This window comes from Diadema antillarum, unplaced genomic scaffold, assembly GCF_040938485.1.
Source record: "Diadema antillarum isolate AM-2024a unplaced genomic scaffold, OU_Dant_1.0 seq00000649_RagTag, whole genome shotgun sequence".
Classification (NCBI taxonomy): domain Eukaryota; kingdom Metazoa; phylum Echinodermata; class Echinoidea; order Diadematoida; family Diadematidae; genus Diadema; species Diadema antillarum.
In genome coordinates, this window is record NW_027271563.1 from 689912 (window position 1) to 705995 (window position 16084).

Genomic DNA, 16084 nt, shown 5'->3' on the forward strand with positions numbered 1-16084 from the left:
ACTACAAGCATGACAAGAGTTGATATTAATTTTGTAAAATGGGGTACTGGTAGTCCACCACCACCACCACCAGCACGCTCGCCTATCACGTGATTGATCACTCCCCCAACATAAAGCACTAACCATCAGGTGACCTCGAATCAAATGTCTATCATTCAGACCCTTGTTGTCACAATAATTATTATGATGCAGTATTGGGGGGGGGGGGGGAGGAGGAAAGTAATATGTTGTACTACACGTACTTGTTTGATTTGTCGATTGCTTTTTAATTGCTATCTTTGTATGATTGCAACTATTCTTGTTTTAGTGTTTGGTCAATGGAACTAAAGTGTTCATGATTGTTGTAAGTTTTGTTTTGAAGTAGAACTAGGGTCTAGAGACTCTAGTACATAAACCCGGTAAACTACCTTTAGTGGCTGGTTGTGTAACGTTCACAGGTCAGACGAGGACGGTGTTTTGTTGCGCAGAAGATGTCGTGTGATTTTTGGTTATACATTAACTAGTATGTAACGTCCACTAAGAACTTGTTTTCAACCCAAGAATTGCTTTGGCCTGCGCCGTCAAGTCAACCGGACATTTGTAAGAAGTTGTAAGAGTTAGCCACTTGGCCTAAGTTTAGTAAGATTGTAAGAAGTTATTAAGTTCTGAGCGCTGAGCTAAGTAGAGTAACACTAACACACCGTAACACTAACAGTAACACTGCACTGCACTATCTCACGATCTGCAGTCTGACTGCCTCTGCATGCTGCAGTGACAGTGTAAGCCAACCAGCTGCAGCGCAGCTGATGGCGATTATCAATACAAAAACAATGTATCACAGAGCTACCAAGTCTCACGCATTCTGAGTGAGACTCAAGCATTTAGGGGCCATCTCACGGTCTCACGTATGGCACCCATTTTTCTCGCGCGTCGGGCAAAGTCTGCAACTTGGGCCTAGATAACAATCAGCATAGATAGCTCAAAAGATTAAAGTGATAGTTGCAATGGAAGGTATATTTCCCTTTAGTCTTTCAAAATAAGTAAAAAGTAGCCACTTAACAGGTAAGTATGCACCTGACAGGGCTGCCAACTCTCACATAGTGTGTTTCGAGCTGTTCTTCACTTTTCTATTCTTTTAGCTCTGTGTAGCACTCAGTCTCTGTAACTTTTGTGCATCTAACTGTTAGAATCATGCAAGTCTTTTGTAAACTCCTGCTCTGTAAAATTACAAAACTTTGTGAACTTTTTTATTCATCTAGTTCTATACCGTATCTCAAACCTCCTTTCTGCTAGCAGTTTCTAATGCGCTAGTCTACTCTAAACCTCATTGGAAATCAGTTGTAACTGGAATGGAAATGTTTGATTAGCTCCCTCCGCCAAGGGAGGAGGTTATGTTTTCGTTACCGTGGCGTTGGTTTGTTTGTTAGTTTGTGAGTTTGATTGTTGGTCCGTGTGCAAAATAACTCAAAAAGTTGTGCAGGGATTTGAATGAAACTTGCAGGAAAGGTTGAGAATGACACAAGGAACAGATGATTAAAATTTGGTAGTGATCCTGAAATTTTTATGGGTTTTATGAAGGATTTTCGATATTTTCCCACATAGGGTCAATGAACTTGGGAGTTCAAGCTGCGCATTTTTGGAGTTTTCATGCACGCACTAAAATGCGTGCTCTAGTTTCTGCTGGGGCGAGGCGCGCCGCGCATCTCAGGGTTTATGACGTTAAACAAAGGCTTCTATATTGGGAAATCGGGCGATTTTTCAGTGGGTGGAAATCATTGATCTCTATGGAAGAGCAAGATCATCGGTGGAAAGTAACTGCTTGGCGGAGGTCTGCGCTCTCGGAGTGCTTTTCTTGTTCATTTAAGATTTAACTGTAGGTTGCTAGATTTACACTCATTACAAGCTTAATTTGTGCATAAGGTTTAAACTGGGAAGCAAGAATGGGTAAATGTTTAGGATACCACATCCATGGTACCCGGTAATTAGATTGCAAATAACAGACTCTTTTGAGTCAAGTTAGAAGGAACCTGCACAATTGTGCTAAAAACTGTTAGGACCTATGCATTGGAAACAAAAACAAAGCTTTAGCAATCATATATGGTATAGAGAGCAAACTGTATTAAATTGAGAAGATTTCAGTGCAGTGGAGTGAGTTGGGAAAGAACAAGCAAATTTCCCCAAAAGAAATTGAACATTACCCAAATAATGTATTTCAAAGTAGGCCTACTGGTGAGTGGCAAACCAACCAAGTATACTTTCTTATTTTACTTTCCATTCCACAGTTCTTGAGCAGTTTACTGTTTTGCTGAATCATGACTTTGGATAGTCTGCAAACAGGATTTTATGCTCTGTTTGATTTTTATAGTGTGTAGTACAATTCACATTACTGTACGAGCTGAAAATTTCACGTACAGATATTTTTTAGCGAATTGCTACTTGGAGGACATTTTGGCGTGTTGTTCATTTCGCGGTTGTGAGGGTCTAAGTGAACGTAGTTATTCACGCATTGTTATTTTCGCTTTTCAAAGGCGATTCGCGAAATTTGCGAAAATAAAACCACCACGAAAATTTCAGCTCGTGCAGTAATTGGTATTGTACTATTCATACTGATTCCTTTCAGAAGCATCATGTCTTATGTGTCTCTTGTTGTCAGGTACTTATTTCAAGTGCAGGAGAGGCTGATGATCACCATGTCCATGCAAATTGTGCTTATTATAGCACTCTGTGCCTCAGCAGTGGTAGGACATCCACAATGTTTGGACTTCTTTCCACCATTTGAGCTGGACCCAAGCAGCGGGCCCTTCTGTGATGGCTACAAAGACTTTGGCTGCTGCACTCTGTCACGTAACTTGGAAATCCAGCGCCTGCACAAATTACTGAAGAAGCGGCTACCCGCAGACAGCGCAGCCACATGTAAGAACTTCCTGAAGGATATTTTGTGCCAGGAGTGCTCGCCGTATGCTGCGCACGTATTTGACGCCGAGACGTCGTTGCGCAAGACAACGCTGCCTGGTCTGTGTGGGGATTACTGCTCGTCACTCTACAGGACTTGCCCAGAACTGATACCACTCTTGACGGAGGACTCAACCATCCTGGATGCCTATCAGGAGGGAGAGGCTGCCTTTTGCAGCACTGTCCGGAACCCCGATGAGGACTACTGCTACCCAGACATCCTTACTAACTCCTTTCTGAATGATGTGGCTTGGGACTCGCAGACGGGAGCCGGGGACGGATGCTTGTGCTTTGAGGAATTCGCTAACGGCCTTCGCAATCCTCTCCTGGCGGTCCACGCAAACGACAACACCCACCGACTCTTCATCGCAGAGCAAGTAGGAGTTGTCCATGTGTTCCTGCCGAATAAAACCAGGCTGAATGAGCCATTCTTGGACATCCAGGACTCGGTGCTCACCTCCAACAGGTGGGGGGATGAGAGGGGATTCCTGGGGCTCGTCTTCCACCCACAGTTTGTCAACAACAGCCGACTGTTTGTCTACTACAGCACCTACACTGATGACTCAAGTAATTCTGTTATTAGAATCAGCGAGTTCCAGGTGATGAGCAATGACCCCAATCGCGTGAACATGACCACAGAACGTGTCATCCTCGATGTTGAACAGCCAGCCCCAAACCATAACGGAGGACAGATGCTTTTCGATGACCAGGGCTACTTTTATGCTTTCATTGGTGATGGTGGATATGGAGGAGATCCATTTGGTGAGCATGGGAATGCTCAGAATCTGTAAGTTGAAAATCATTTCAACTTCATCCTTAAAAAACTTGAAAAGAGCAAACGGAGAATTCTCAAGGGCACAGCTAAACTCATCTGAAACGCACAATTTTTGTATGGCAACAACCCAAGTTTTCACTTGTTATAATGGTGTCCTTCAAAACAGTGATAAAGTTTTTTCACTGTTTATTGTCATGACTTTACTCAAGAATACTGATTTATGAAAATGCTAACATCTCATGCAATTTTGCTGAATTATTCTGTTTTTAAATATCCTTGACTGCTACTTTTCTGTAGAAAAAAGTTTCTATTTTAATTGCACTTTATTTGTTTTGATTGATTACTGTAGAATTTAAGACAACATCTTTGATAACAGTCATATCAGACACTGAAATGGTTTGACCACTTTAATGAGCATCTATGTAGATGAAGGTACAATCAACAAAATAAGTTAAAGATTGCATTATTACCATCATTTCAGATTTCGCCTGATTTATGGTTGGAATTGCTCCATTTTTGTCTTTTCAGAGGAGAATTGCTAGGTTCTGTGATAAGAATCGATGTCGACAATCAAGAGAACGGTCTGCCTTATGCAATTCCACCAGACAATCCCTTTGTTACATACAACGGCAGCGAGAGGCGACACGAGATTTATGCGTACGGCAGCCGCAACATGTGGCGATGCTCAGTGGACCGTGGAGACAGACAGACCGGATACGGGAGGGGGCGCATCTTCTGCGGAGACGTTGGGCAGAACAGCTACGAAGAGATCGATATCGTGGTGAAGGGGGGTAACTACGGATGGAGGGGAAAGGAAGGGTTCGCCTGCTTTGATAACTCAATATGCCATGATTGGCTAGGTGAGTGAACATGTTGGTCTCTTAGTCACACTTTTAAGGGTAGAAGACACTTTCAAAAGAAAAAAGAAAAATCTTTCTTTTGTTTGCTTTTAAGTTAAAACTGATGTAAAAGCCTTGAACTTTTTTCTTTTTTTTTTCTATTTCCATTTGGGAAGTATTGTAATTTTGAACAGGGGTTGTGCCTTGTGGATTCTCCTTTTTTTTTTTTTTTTTTTTTTTTTTTGGGGGGGGGGTTTTCATTACTGCTCCTGATTGGGTTCCCCCCCCCCACACACACACACACACTAATACACACTCATTGCTATTGCCCGTGTATGTCATGGTATGGAAAAATGTGCAAATGTAAAAGTATTTGGCATGATATTGAAATTTATCTCATCTTAAAAAAAAAGAAGAAAATATAGATGAAGGGTGTGAAATATGAATTGTGGTAATATGTGAAGCACTCTGATGATGACTAACATTATCTAATATAATTTTGGAGACTTGTCACAAGTGACTATGTGTGCCACCTTTGTTTGAAAAAAAAGAAGAAAAAAAGAAAGAAAATATAGTTCAAGGCACATTCCTTCCAGAGCCAGGTATATTACACAGCACTCTAACTTGAAACACAAGGTTATAATTCCACTCAAGGTAGATGTTTCAAACTGTCAGAATACTATTCCTGTATGTGCTCAAGTAATCATCAAATAAATGGAAAGTGCGTAGCGGATTGATCCCTGTTTGATACAAACAAAGCAATCAGTTACATTTCTTTTCCACGGAGAGCTGTGACATTTTCACTTTGTTTTCTCTGTTTTCCTTTGGCAGAGGATGAAGTCCTACCAATCCATGCCTATCCTCACACAGTGGGTAAGTCAGTTATTGGTGGCTTTGTCTACAGGGGATGCAAGTATCCCAATCTGCAAGGGAAATACATCTACGGTGACTACATGTCTGGGTATGTGTGATTTTTAGCCTCTGCTCATCATACCTAATGTTTGTTATTAAGTGGTTCTTGTTTTAGTTAATTCAAGCAATGACTTTGATGAGGATGAAAAGTTGTAGAATCTCATGGGGTATCAGTAAGTAAGCATGTTCTATATCACGCATGATGAATTTGTCAGTCAGGAATCTTCTCCTCTGTTTAATGGCAAGCATATTATGGAATACTGACTGACCAAGCTTCTATAGAATACATATCCAATTTGTTCCTTGCATATTTTTATTCCCTGCTCTATTTATTACCTCCACCAAGGGAGGAGGTTATGTTTTTGTTACTGTTGGTTTGTTTGTTAGTTAGTTAGTTAGTTTGTCCATGTGCAAAATAACTCAAAAAGTAGTCAACGGATTTGGATGAAACTTGCAGGAAAGGTTTAGAATGATACAAGTAACAGATGATTAAATTTTGGTAGTGATGCGAGAATTTTGGGGGAATTTCTGAAGGATTTTTGATATTTTGGCAGGTAGAGTCAATGAACTTGGGAGTTCAGGCTGCACGTATTTGAGGTTTGTATGAGCGCACTAAAGTGCGTGCTCTCGTTTCTGCTATTAGGGCGAGGTGCACCACGCAGCTGAGGGTTTATGACGTAACAAAGGCTTCTATATTGGGAAATTGGGCAATTTTCAGTATGTATACATATGGGTGGAAATCACTGATCTCTATATGGAAGCCACCGAGCCCAAAGAGCTTTTCCCTAGTGGTGGAGAGGAGAAAAATCTTTTTGGGAAGAGCAAGATCATCGGTGGAAAGTAGCTGCTTGGAGGAGGTCTGCGCTCTCAGAGTGCTTTTCTAGTTTCATTGATATATTTGGTTCTTATAGTAATGAACACAAAATCACAAAATTAATACAAGAGGTATGCTTTGTTTTTACTCTATTGATTATCATTCTACATGACCCATCTTCCTCTTACAAATACTATTAGATATCTCTTCAATAGCTTCATGATGGCACTATTTGCATGTTATGTTGGCAGGAGACTGTTTGAACTCACTGAAGATCGGAGGACGGAGGAGTGGAACAACAGGGAATTTTGTCTGGGAGACCAGACAGTGTGCACTGGAAACATGGTGGGAACTTATCCCAAAAATATTCTCTCCTTTGGAGAGGATGAATCAGGTACATGTAGGAAATAGGCAGGATTTTTTTTTTCATCCTCTCTCTGACACATTCCCCCAGCTGCCAGAGATTTTTTTTTTAAATGAATACACCCTGAAGTCCCATGGTAATTCTGCTGCAGAAATCATCATCTTGTCTTCATTTAATTAGCAACTCTGAAATTTACTGCACATCCGTTATTTGTGAGAGACTGTATGCAAGTGCTATGTTAACTTCATGAAAGCTGCAAAAAATACACAAACAAAATGGCATTTTACGAGAGATCTACTAATTTTGTCTAAATATGTTGCCAATATAAGGATTATTTATAAACTGAGAAATTTAGAAGCTTTTTATATTAGTACCTGTGCAACCCCCCCCCCCCAAAAAAAACCCCAAAACAAAACAAAACAAAACATAACAAAACAAAAGACAATGGAATGCTACCAAACTGGGTCTCAAATGAAAGGAAAGATTTTATTGTGCCTTATGAAACACTAAGAGTGAAAAATGATGTAATGAATATAATGAAACATATATAATATTAATTAATGATCAATAGAGACAGCACCAAATGTTTTGTGGAGTGGATTGACAATATGAGTGACTCTGAGAATGACCATGGACTATGTTACATTAGGTACATCTTATAAGCAAAGTATTTCGATGCATAGTCAGTATAGAAAGAAATATTGGTATGATGAATAAATGATACCCCAACATGTTCTTTTCCCCATTAGGTGAGCTGTACTTACTGTCAACAAGCAACCCACAGTCAAATCGTGATGGCGGAAAAGTCTTCAAGATTGTCGATCCAAGGAGGTAGGTATAAATGACGTCAAAATTTATCCTTTTTGCAGTTTTAAATTAAAGACAGGATGCAGATTTTGCATGCTGACTATCTCTAGGGTGGTACAAGCTCATGTGCGCCCCTGTCCAGGCCAGTGAAGATGATGATAATGATGATGTGGACGATGCTGATGATGATGATGATGATGATGATGATGATGATGATGATGATGATGATGATAGGAATTGTAGTAATCACTGTAACAATAATAAATAGATCATATTCTTGCTCATGAGCATAGAGATGTCTCCATCTTAACCCATTGAGGACGAGTCCCGAATATACTCGGGCAAGCATCTATGGGAAATGCGTGTTGTAGCAAAATCAAACCATCCTCAATGGGATAAAAAAAAAGGTACTAATCCAAATCAATCAAAGTAGTTAAAATGGATTTCAATTAGAAATAAAAGATGATTGTCTAGCTTGTCAAATGTCCATGGTATAACATATCATATTACTTGTGTTGGTAAGTTTGTTGTTTGTTTTTCAGTTTATAATGCTGTGTGTTATCTATTGCATTTTTTTCCCCCTCATATTCCAGGAGAGGTAATCCAGAAGAATGCACTCCTGAAGTTGTAAGAGACGTACCCATCTTTGGTCCTACCACACCATTTGAGCCCACACCTTCAGGTAAATGAGAAACATAGCACAATCAATACACTGTTTAGCTTCTTCTTTTCTTAATCATGCACGAGAGGTACAAAAACATATCGTCGCTGGGGAGACAAGACCTCGTATCTACAAAATGTCAAATGTTCAGGAGAGCCAAAAAATCATGGCGGCCAAAGCACTGTGGTGAATGGGAGAACCTTTCCTTTGACATGCCTTGGTGGCTTCATATTTGGAGTAAGACAGTTGGGATTTGGACAGGATATCACTTAACCATTATTTGACCATTAATCCAAAAAAAGTCATTTTCACCAAAATTGCAGATACAAGGTCTTGTCACCCCAGCGATGATATGCGTGATATCTTCTCTGTTTTTCTGTCCCATCTATAAGTCTAATTAGTCCAGTCAAAATAGGGTTTCACCCACCACTAATTGCAACAGTACGAATTTCACTGCAGTGCAACTTGTTATGGGCTCCTAAACACCATACTAAAAGTCCCAAGAAATCCAATGGGGTAAAGTGGCTAAATTTGCATAATATGCAAATTAGCTCCCATAATGATAAAAATACAGTGTTTACATGAAAACTATGCTTCTAGGTTTCAGATTGGAAAACCGAAAGTGTTTTAACCTATGTTTACAATGTCAGCTAGTGCGATGCAAACATTTCCATGGACATGATCTGGTCCTCATTTGCATAATATGCAAATTAGCTCCTCATGATGATAACAATACAGTGTTTCCATGAAAACTATACTTCTAGGTTTCAGATTGAAACACCGAAAGTGTTGAAACTTATGTTTTCAATGTCAGTTAGTGCGATGCAAACATGTCCATGGACATATTCTGGGCCTCATTTGCATAATATGCAAATTAGCTCCAATAATGATAAAAATACAGTGTTTCCATGAAAACTATGCTTCTAGGTTTCAGATTGGAACACCCAAAGTGTTGAAACATATGTTTGCAATGTAAGTTAGTGCGATGCAACCAATCCCATGTTCATATTCATGGCCTCATTTGAATAATATGCAAATTAGCTCCAATAATGATAATAATACAGTGTTTCCATGAAAACTATGCTTCTAGGTTTCAGATTGGAACACTGAAAGTGTTGAAACATATGTTTGCAATGTCACTTAGTGCGATACAAACAATTCCATGTACATAATCTGGGCCTCATTTGCATAATATGCAAAGGGACCGAGCCAACGGAATGTTCAAATGCACCAAAGTGCCCGATATGAGCATATCAAGAGTGTTCAAATGTGATATTTCAGTTTCTCTTCACCAAAAACAAACTTTTCAGCATTAGAAACCTAGCATGAATAATTTTAAGCGAATAATAGTTTGTTATCAGACAGATAATGATAGCTTATCCATTAATTACGTAGAATCAAAGTACGAATATAAACAACTGTCAACATCTATAACCTGTCCAATTTGGAGAGTTGCTTATTCGATTCTGGATGATTCAGCTCTTGCACCCTTGAGGGTTTTGAGATATTGAAGATAGCACAGTCAAAGGAAACTCTGTGGGTAGTGACCAAAGTTACCCCTATCGATCATATCCCCACGGCCATTTGCAAAACATGCATCAACCAACGCGATTTCCGTTGTTCTAAGCGTACAAGAATTTTTTTTTTCTTTAAAGTCGTTTGGCCGTCTAGCAAAGACTATTTCCATGAAAGTACATCTTTAAAAAGTGGTGCACATGAGTCAAAGCGACTCGGAGGGAGGTACCCGAATTTATCCCTATACCATCACAGCCCGGTACAAAACACAGTATATACTCGTGAATACAGCTGTTTGAAGCGAAAAAACAAACAAACAAACAACCCTCTATAACGTCCTTTTCGTTTCATTTCCATTAAATTTCAGTGGAAGTTATAGAAGAATTATTGTTCTACAATATCTATAAGATGAAAAGGTGAAATCCTAAGGGCAATGAAAAACATGCAGTATATACAACGGCGAAAAAAAATGTTCCATGGGTACATGCCTCTGAAAAGTTCTTCCGCCTGTCTAGCACATACTCTTTTATTTTCGTAAAATGCAATTCAGGTAATACAGGAGACGTTGCTTTACAATATCTATATTGTCAAAAAGTTGGACATTCAAACGCAAGCCCTTGGGAAGTGCCCAAATCACCCATACCTTGACCTTCGTGGTCCCAAAACAGTTTAACAAAACATGCATTATATGCCAAAGCAAATTCAGTTGTACATGCACGTAGAAAGTCGTTTTGCCGGGTTGTAAATAAAAACACTTTACTTTTCATGATTTTTAAATGGTAGAGACACTGCTTTTCAATATCATATAGTCAAAGGGGTGCACAATCAAAGCCCACCGAGTGGGATGTGTTCAAATCATCCAACCCCTAGGGCAATATAGGAAACATGCACTATCATTTAGCACGAATATGTTCCAATTTTCCAACGGTTGTACAGCAAGTGCCCTATTGTTTTCAAGAAATGCAATATAATTAAAAGAAGAAAAAAATGCTCTACCTTAATTTTATTGTCAAAAGGGTGAACATTTCACAGCAATCCCTTGGGAAGTGTCCAAAATTACACCTCTGCTCAAGCCCCGTAATTACAACACACGGATACTATGAACGCAAATACTGACGTTCTTTGGTGCATGGTCTTAGAAGTAGTTCCGGCAATACAGCTACACACTTTTATATCGATAAATGTCGTGGAAATGATAGAAGAAGCATTGCTTCACAATATCTATTCAGTGAGAGGATTCACATTAAATTCCAATCCTGTGGGATGTGCCCCAAAGTACCCCACCCTCACGGCAATATAGAAAACATTGAATATCATTAACGCGAATGTTCCAAACGTACATGTTTCAAACTTCGATCATGCCATGCAGCATGGGCACTTTTGTTTTCAAAAATACATTGTAGTTAATAGAGGAGACATCCCTTAACGATATCCATATTGTCAAAAGGGTGAACATTAAAGGACAATGCCTTGGGAATGGTCCAGAGTTACACCTACGCTCACGCACCCTTAAGACAAAACACAGATATTAGCAACGCAAATACCGTTGTTCTAGCGTGAATGGTTGTAAAAGTAGTTCCGGCAATACATCAAATACAATTTTCATCGATGACAAGTTATGAAAATGATAGAAGAAACTTAACTTTACAAGATCTATACACTTAAGAGGGTGCGCATCAAACGGCAACCCTGTGGGATGTGCCAAAAATACTCCACCCTCACGGCAATACAGAAAACATATAATATCATATAACGCGAATATATATATGTTCCAAACGTACATGTTTTCGAAATTCCATCGTGCCGTATAGCAAAGGCACTTTTGTTTCCCAAAAAATGCAACTAATTAGTAGAGGAAACATTGCTCTACAATAACTACATTGTCAAAAAGGTGGACATGCAAAGGTAATCCCTGGGGAGGTGTCTAAATTTACACCTACGCTCACGCCCTTTATGACAAGATACGGATATTAGCAACGCAAATGCAGTTGTTCTAGCGTGAATGGTTTTAAATGTAGGTCCAGCAATACAGCAAATACACTCTTATATAAATGAAAAGTCATGAATATGATAGAAGAAGATTTGCTTTACAAGATCTACACAATAAAGAGGGTGCTTATTGAAGGGCGACCCTGTGGCGTGTGCCCCCGAAATGCCCTTTATCCTCTTGGCAATATAGAAAACATATAATATCATATAACGCGAATATATATGTTCCAAAAGTACATACTGTCAAAATTCGATCGTGCCTTATAGCAAGGGTATTTTTGTTTTCAAGAAATGCAATGTAATCAATACAGGAGACATTGCTTTACAATACTTATATAGTAAAAAGTGGTGCACATTTAAAGCGGCCCCTTGGGAGGCGCCCAAAGTTACCCCCTCAACCCCGCGTCCCCATATGCAAAACGTGCATTATGCCAACGTGAGTACTATTGTTATGAATGTACTCTTACAGTTACCGCTAATTTGCATTTTATGTAAATTATTTTTGTACGACCAATTCGAAAAGGCATCTATCGTGTTCATTGACCTACAAAATATAAGTTTATACATTTAAATCTTTAAAATTGGATAACGGGAAGCTGAGATCTGTCAATTTCCTCTCATTTCAGGTGCTAATTTGCATATTATGCAAATTTTACTATTTTGCCCCGCTGGATTTTTTGGGACTTTTAGTATGGTGTTCAGGAGGCCTCAACGACTTGCTCTGCAGTGAAATTCCTACTGTTGCAATTAGTGGTGGGTTACCCCCTAAAAATCGCTAGATTGACTGGACTAAATAAGGTGCAGGTCATAAAGCATAAAGGACTTACATGTATATGAAGGTTCGTTTGAATATTTACCATATTTACATTGGGGCAATCATATTTAGCTTCTTTTTTTTTGTTTTAGTTGGTAGAGCTCTCCTCTATAACGTGGTTTGTAGATTGTTTTGTGTGTGTGTGTGTGTGTGTGTGTGTGTGTTTTCCTAGACTTTTTTTTTTATCATGCCCCGTCAAAGCTACCTGTGAGCTGCTTGTTCCTTGAGTGAGGAAAATTTGAAATCTACTTGTGTTCATACATGTGCATCCGGGCATGTAACTTCTTGTATGTGCTGCCCATTTTGCATTGTGTTTTACAGAAAATAGGAGATGTCCAAAGAGGTGCAAGGCAGACTCGCTGGAGGTGAGCAATGCAACTTACTGCCCTGCAAAGTTTGGTGAGTAACGGTTTCTTCCAGTATGAATTCAAAAGCCTTAGGTAAGATACTGGTGTTTATAAGTCTCTGGAACACAAATGGAGGTGAAGACAGACAAAGAAATGGCCTCACCAGACACACATACACACAGACATAGACACTGAGGAGAGACATAGACAGAGACAGACGTTGACATAATACTGATGCAGACAAAGACACAGACATAAACGAATACAAATACAGACAACATCACGTATACAGACACATGGACAGATACCAAAACAGACACAAAAGAGACACAGCCATACACTTGTATATTTTATATGCTAACAGGATGATTGCAAAGTACATGTGTGTGATTTTCACATTTTGTACTTTCCAAAAAGAAAATAAAGGATCTGTATGTCAAAGGCAAGCTGAAGAAAAGAAAACCACTGAAAGACATTCTCTTTCAGCCCTAAAAAACATGCAGTAGCTACCAACCTGTCAAATCTGGAGTTTAAGGGAAGTTTCCAGGGAACATGATTTTCGTAGAGTTTTGTCATTCCACTTGATATGGATGTTGAAAAAATGATTGAAATTGCAATAAGGACAGTAATTTAGAAATACTGTTGCATTCCAGCACTTCAGTGAGGCTTGGTAAGGCAGTCTACCATATCTGGTCCCATGGACTTCATGAAGAAAGATCTATTTCATGTACTTGGTATGTTTCCATAACAACCATGGTAATACAAGTAGTTAAGTTGCCAAGTGAAGTGCACTCTCAATTGGTTGAGAAGAGTGAGGGTAGAAAGTGTCTTTCACCAGTCAGTTATGAAAAAAAAAAAATCCCACAATGCCCTGATTTCATGATATACCTCTTGGTGCCATACCTGTTATGGATATACATGTGTAGACCTCGTATCTGCAAAATGTCAAATGTCTAACCCTAAATTTTACTGCATAAAGCTATTTGGAAAAGATTAGATAGGGGAAAAATAGATGGAACTGGTTATATTCATTACATTTGCACACCCCCCCCCCCCCCCCCCACTGAAAAAAAAAATGAAAATGTAGAAGTTTGCCAATTTGGGAATCATTTATAAACCGAAAAAGCACTCTGAGAGCGCAGACCACCGGCAAATAGCTCATTTCAACCCATACATGCATGCTGAGAATCGCCCAATTTCCCAACTTAGAAGCCTTTTGTTTTCGTCATCAGCTTCCAGCTCCATGGTGCCTGGCCTAAGCAGAGCCAAGCAGAGCCTGGCCCAACCTCAAATATGCACAGCTTGAATTCCCAAGTTCATTGACCTTGCCTACCAAAATATTAAAAATCCTTCAAAAATTCATTGAACATTCTCAGGTCAATAACAAAATTTAATCATCTGTTCCTTGTGTCATTATCAACTTTTCCTGTAAGTTTCATTCAAATCCAACAAGTTTTAGAGTTATTTTGCACACAGTCAGACAAACTAACAAACGCCGATGAAGACATAACTTCCTTCCTTGGCGGAGGTAGTAATCTTTATTTAGAAATTAAGAAGCCTTTCTGCAACTGGAAAAAAAAAGTGGTACAATGTATAAGAGCAACAAAGGGCTCAATTGAAAAAAAAAATTTACTCTACCTTATGAAATACTAACAATGCATATCAGACATAGCAACAAAACAGTAGAAATATGGTTCTGGGGAATTGATGGGTTAATTTTTAAAGTGGAGTTTAGTCTAAGATAATTCATATTTTACCCAAGATCTTATTATCTGCTTTATTGCATTTAGATTAATGCACCTTGCTGTTGCACACCCTTTTGCTTTTCATAACAGTCATTACAGGCACAGTGCAGAAAATCCAGAACTACAATGCCGAACTTCGCATTACCATGCGTGTCAACGAAGTCCACAAGAGGGCGTACGACGTACCGAGCATCGGACGCCGGATTGTCATTTCGCAGTATGGACGCTCGGCTCGCTGCCGCTGCCCAAATGTGGAAGTCGGTCAGACCTACTTCATCATCGGCAGTTATCGCGGCACCTGGGAGCAGTTTGTCATCAAGGAAACCTCCGTTGTTCGCCGCTTCCACTGGCACCATGCCTTCGTCATCCCGCAGCTGAACAGTGAGTGTCAGCAGCAGCTCATGGATCTCTTCCAGCAAGGTGGTTGATTCTTAAGGACCAATGGTCACAAAATTTTGACCGGTATGTCATTCAGTCATCATTTATCTTTCATGTTAGATATACAGATATATATGATTTATCCGATAAGAAGAACTGTACTATTAACTGCGTGCTGTCTGAATTTCTTCCTCCAGTCAGCGTGTGAATACTGGTAATTATGTTACCCAAAATAATCACATACTATGCAAGCGAATCAAATAGATCCAGTAAGAACAAAGTAGATATATTATATCAAGTTTTATATTTGCTGACTTTAACAAGCATTTAGAAGCACTGTAACAATTACAGTTCATATAAGAGTTTAGATATTTTTCTAAGAAAATGTACTTCAAAGTAAATTTTGTTTTGATTTGTATCTGTCAATATAACACACTATACCAACTGAAATTGAGTGATACTCCCCAAGAATTAATGTTTAAAGTAAGTGATAAATGCTAAAGCATTCTATTGCAGTATTATAACAACCTATAACACAATGAAATTGTTGTATTGATCATGCAACCTTTTCATTACTTGTACAGATAGTGTTTTAACATGAAAGACCAAATTTTTGCTTTCTTATAAGACTGAACTAAAAGATAATCAAATTTAGTGATGTAAGAGGATGTGTAGTGTGGTGATATTCTCACCGTATTATAAGAATCATGGAGAAAATCTGTCTAAATTGAACACTCCTGAAATTTCACAGACATTCCATGGCCAATACAAATAGTGAAGGGCTTTATTTCCTCTCGGTTACAGCTCAGTGACCAGAATGACCGTCATTAGAGCAGTGTTGGACTACTTACTGTGTACTTGCTTCTAGCTTATGTGGCATTGTTCAAAATGTTGACTGATTTGGTTCTTTGGCTTCTATGTGGACATTAAAGGGATCGTACAGTTTTGGTTGAGACCTAATTTCAGGTTTCTAACATTTTTTGTGAGATAATGAGAAACCTCTTATGAAATATGAAAGAGCATGTAATTCTATGAGGAATTCAACGTTTATTTGATGAAAATTGGTTTTGCAATGGCTGAGATATCCAAAAAAGAGCGATTCTAATAAAGTGTGGGACCCACACTTTATTACGATCGCTTTGTTTTACTTTGTTTTTGGATGTTTCAGTCATTCCAAACCCGATTTTCATCAA

General features: G+C 39.0%; 1 protein-coding gene across 1 annotated transcript; it reads left to right on the forward strand.

Moving 5' to 3' along the window:
* Positions 1–446: 446 nt before the first annotated feature.
* Positions 447–14941, forward strand: LOC139736475 (HHIP-like protein 2). The gene is made up of 9 exons (XM_071647226.1): positions 447–579; positions 2633–3718; positions 4235–4566; positions 5377–5506; positions 6523–6665; positions 7385–7466; positions 8036–8124; positions 12743–12820; positions 14604–14941. Exons 2-9 carry the CDS (start codon positions 2661–2663, stop codon positions 14939–14941), a joined length of 2250 nt encoding a protein of 749 aa, XP_071503327.1. The 5' UTR covers positions 447–579; positions 2633–2660.
* Positions 14942–16084: the final 1143 nt, after the last annotated feature.

Bases quoted from the DNA above. Each gene is read 5' to 3' on its own strand.
- LOC139736475 (XM_071647226.1), top strand. From the start codon at position 2,661: ATGATCACCATGTCCATGCAAATTGTGCTTATTATAGCACTCTGTGCC. The intron at 4,567-5,376 runs GTGAGTGAACAT...TTCCTTTGGCAG, and splicing joins AATATGCCATGATTGGCTAG to AGGATGAAGTCCTACCAATC. The intron at 7,467-8,035 runs GTAGGTATAAAT...CTCATATTCCAG, and splicing joins AAGATTGTCGATCCAAGGAG to GAGAGGTAATCCAGAAGAAT.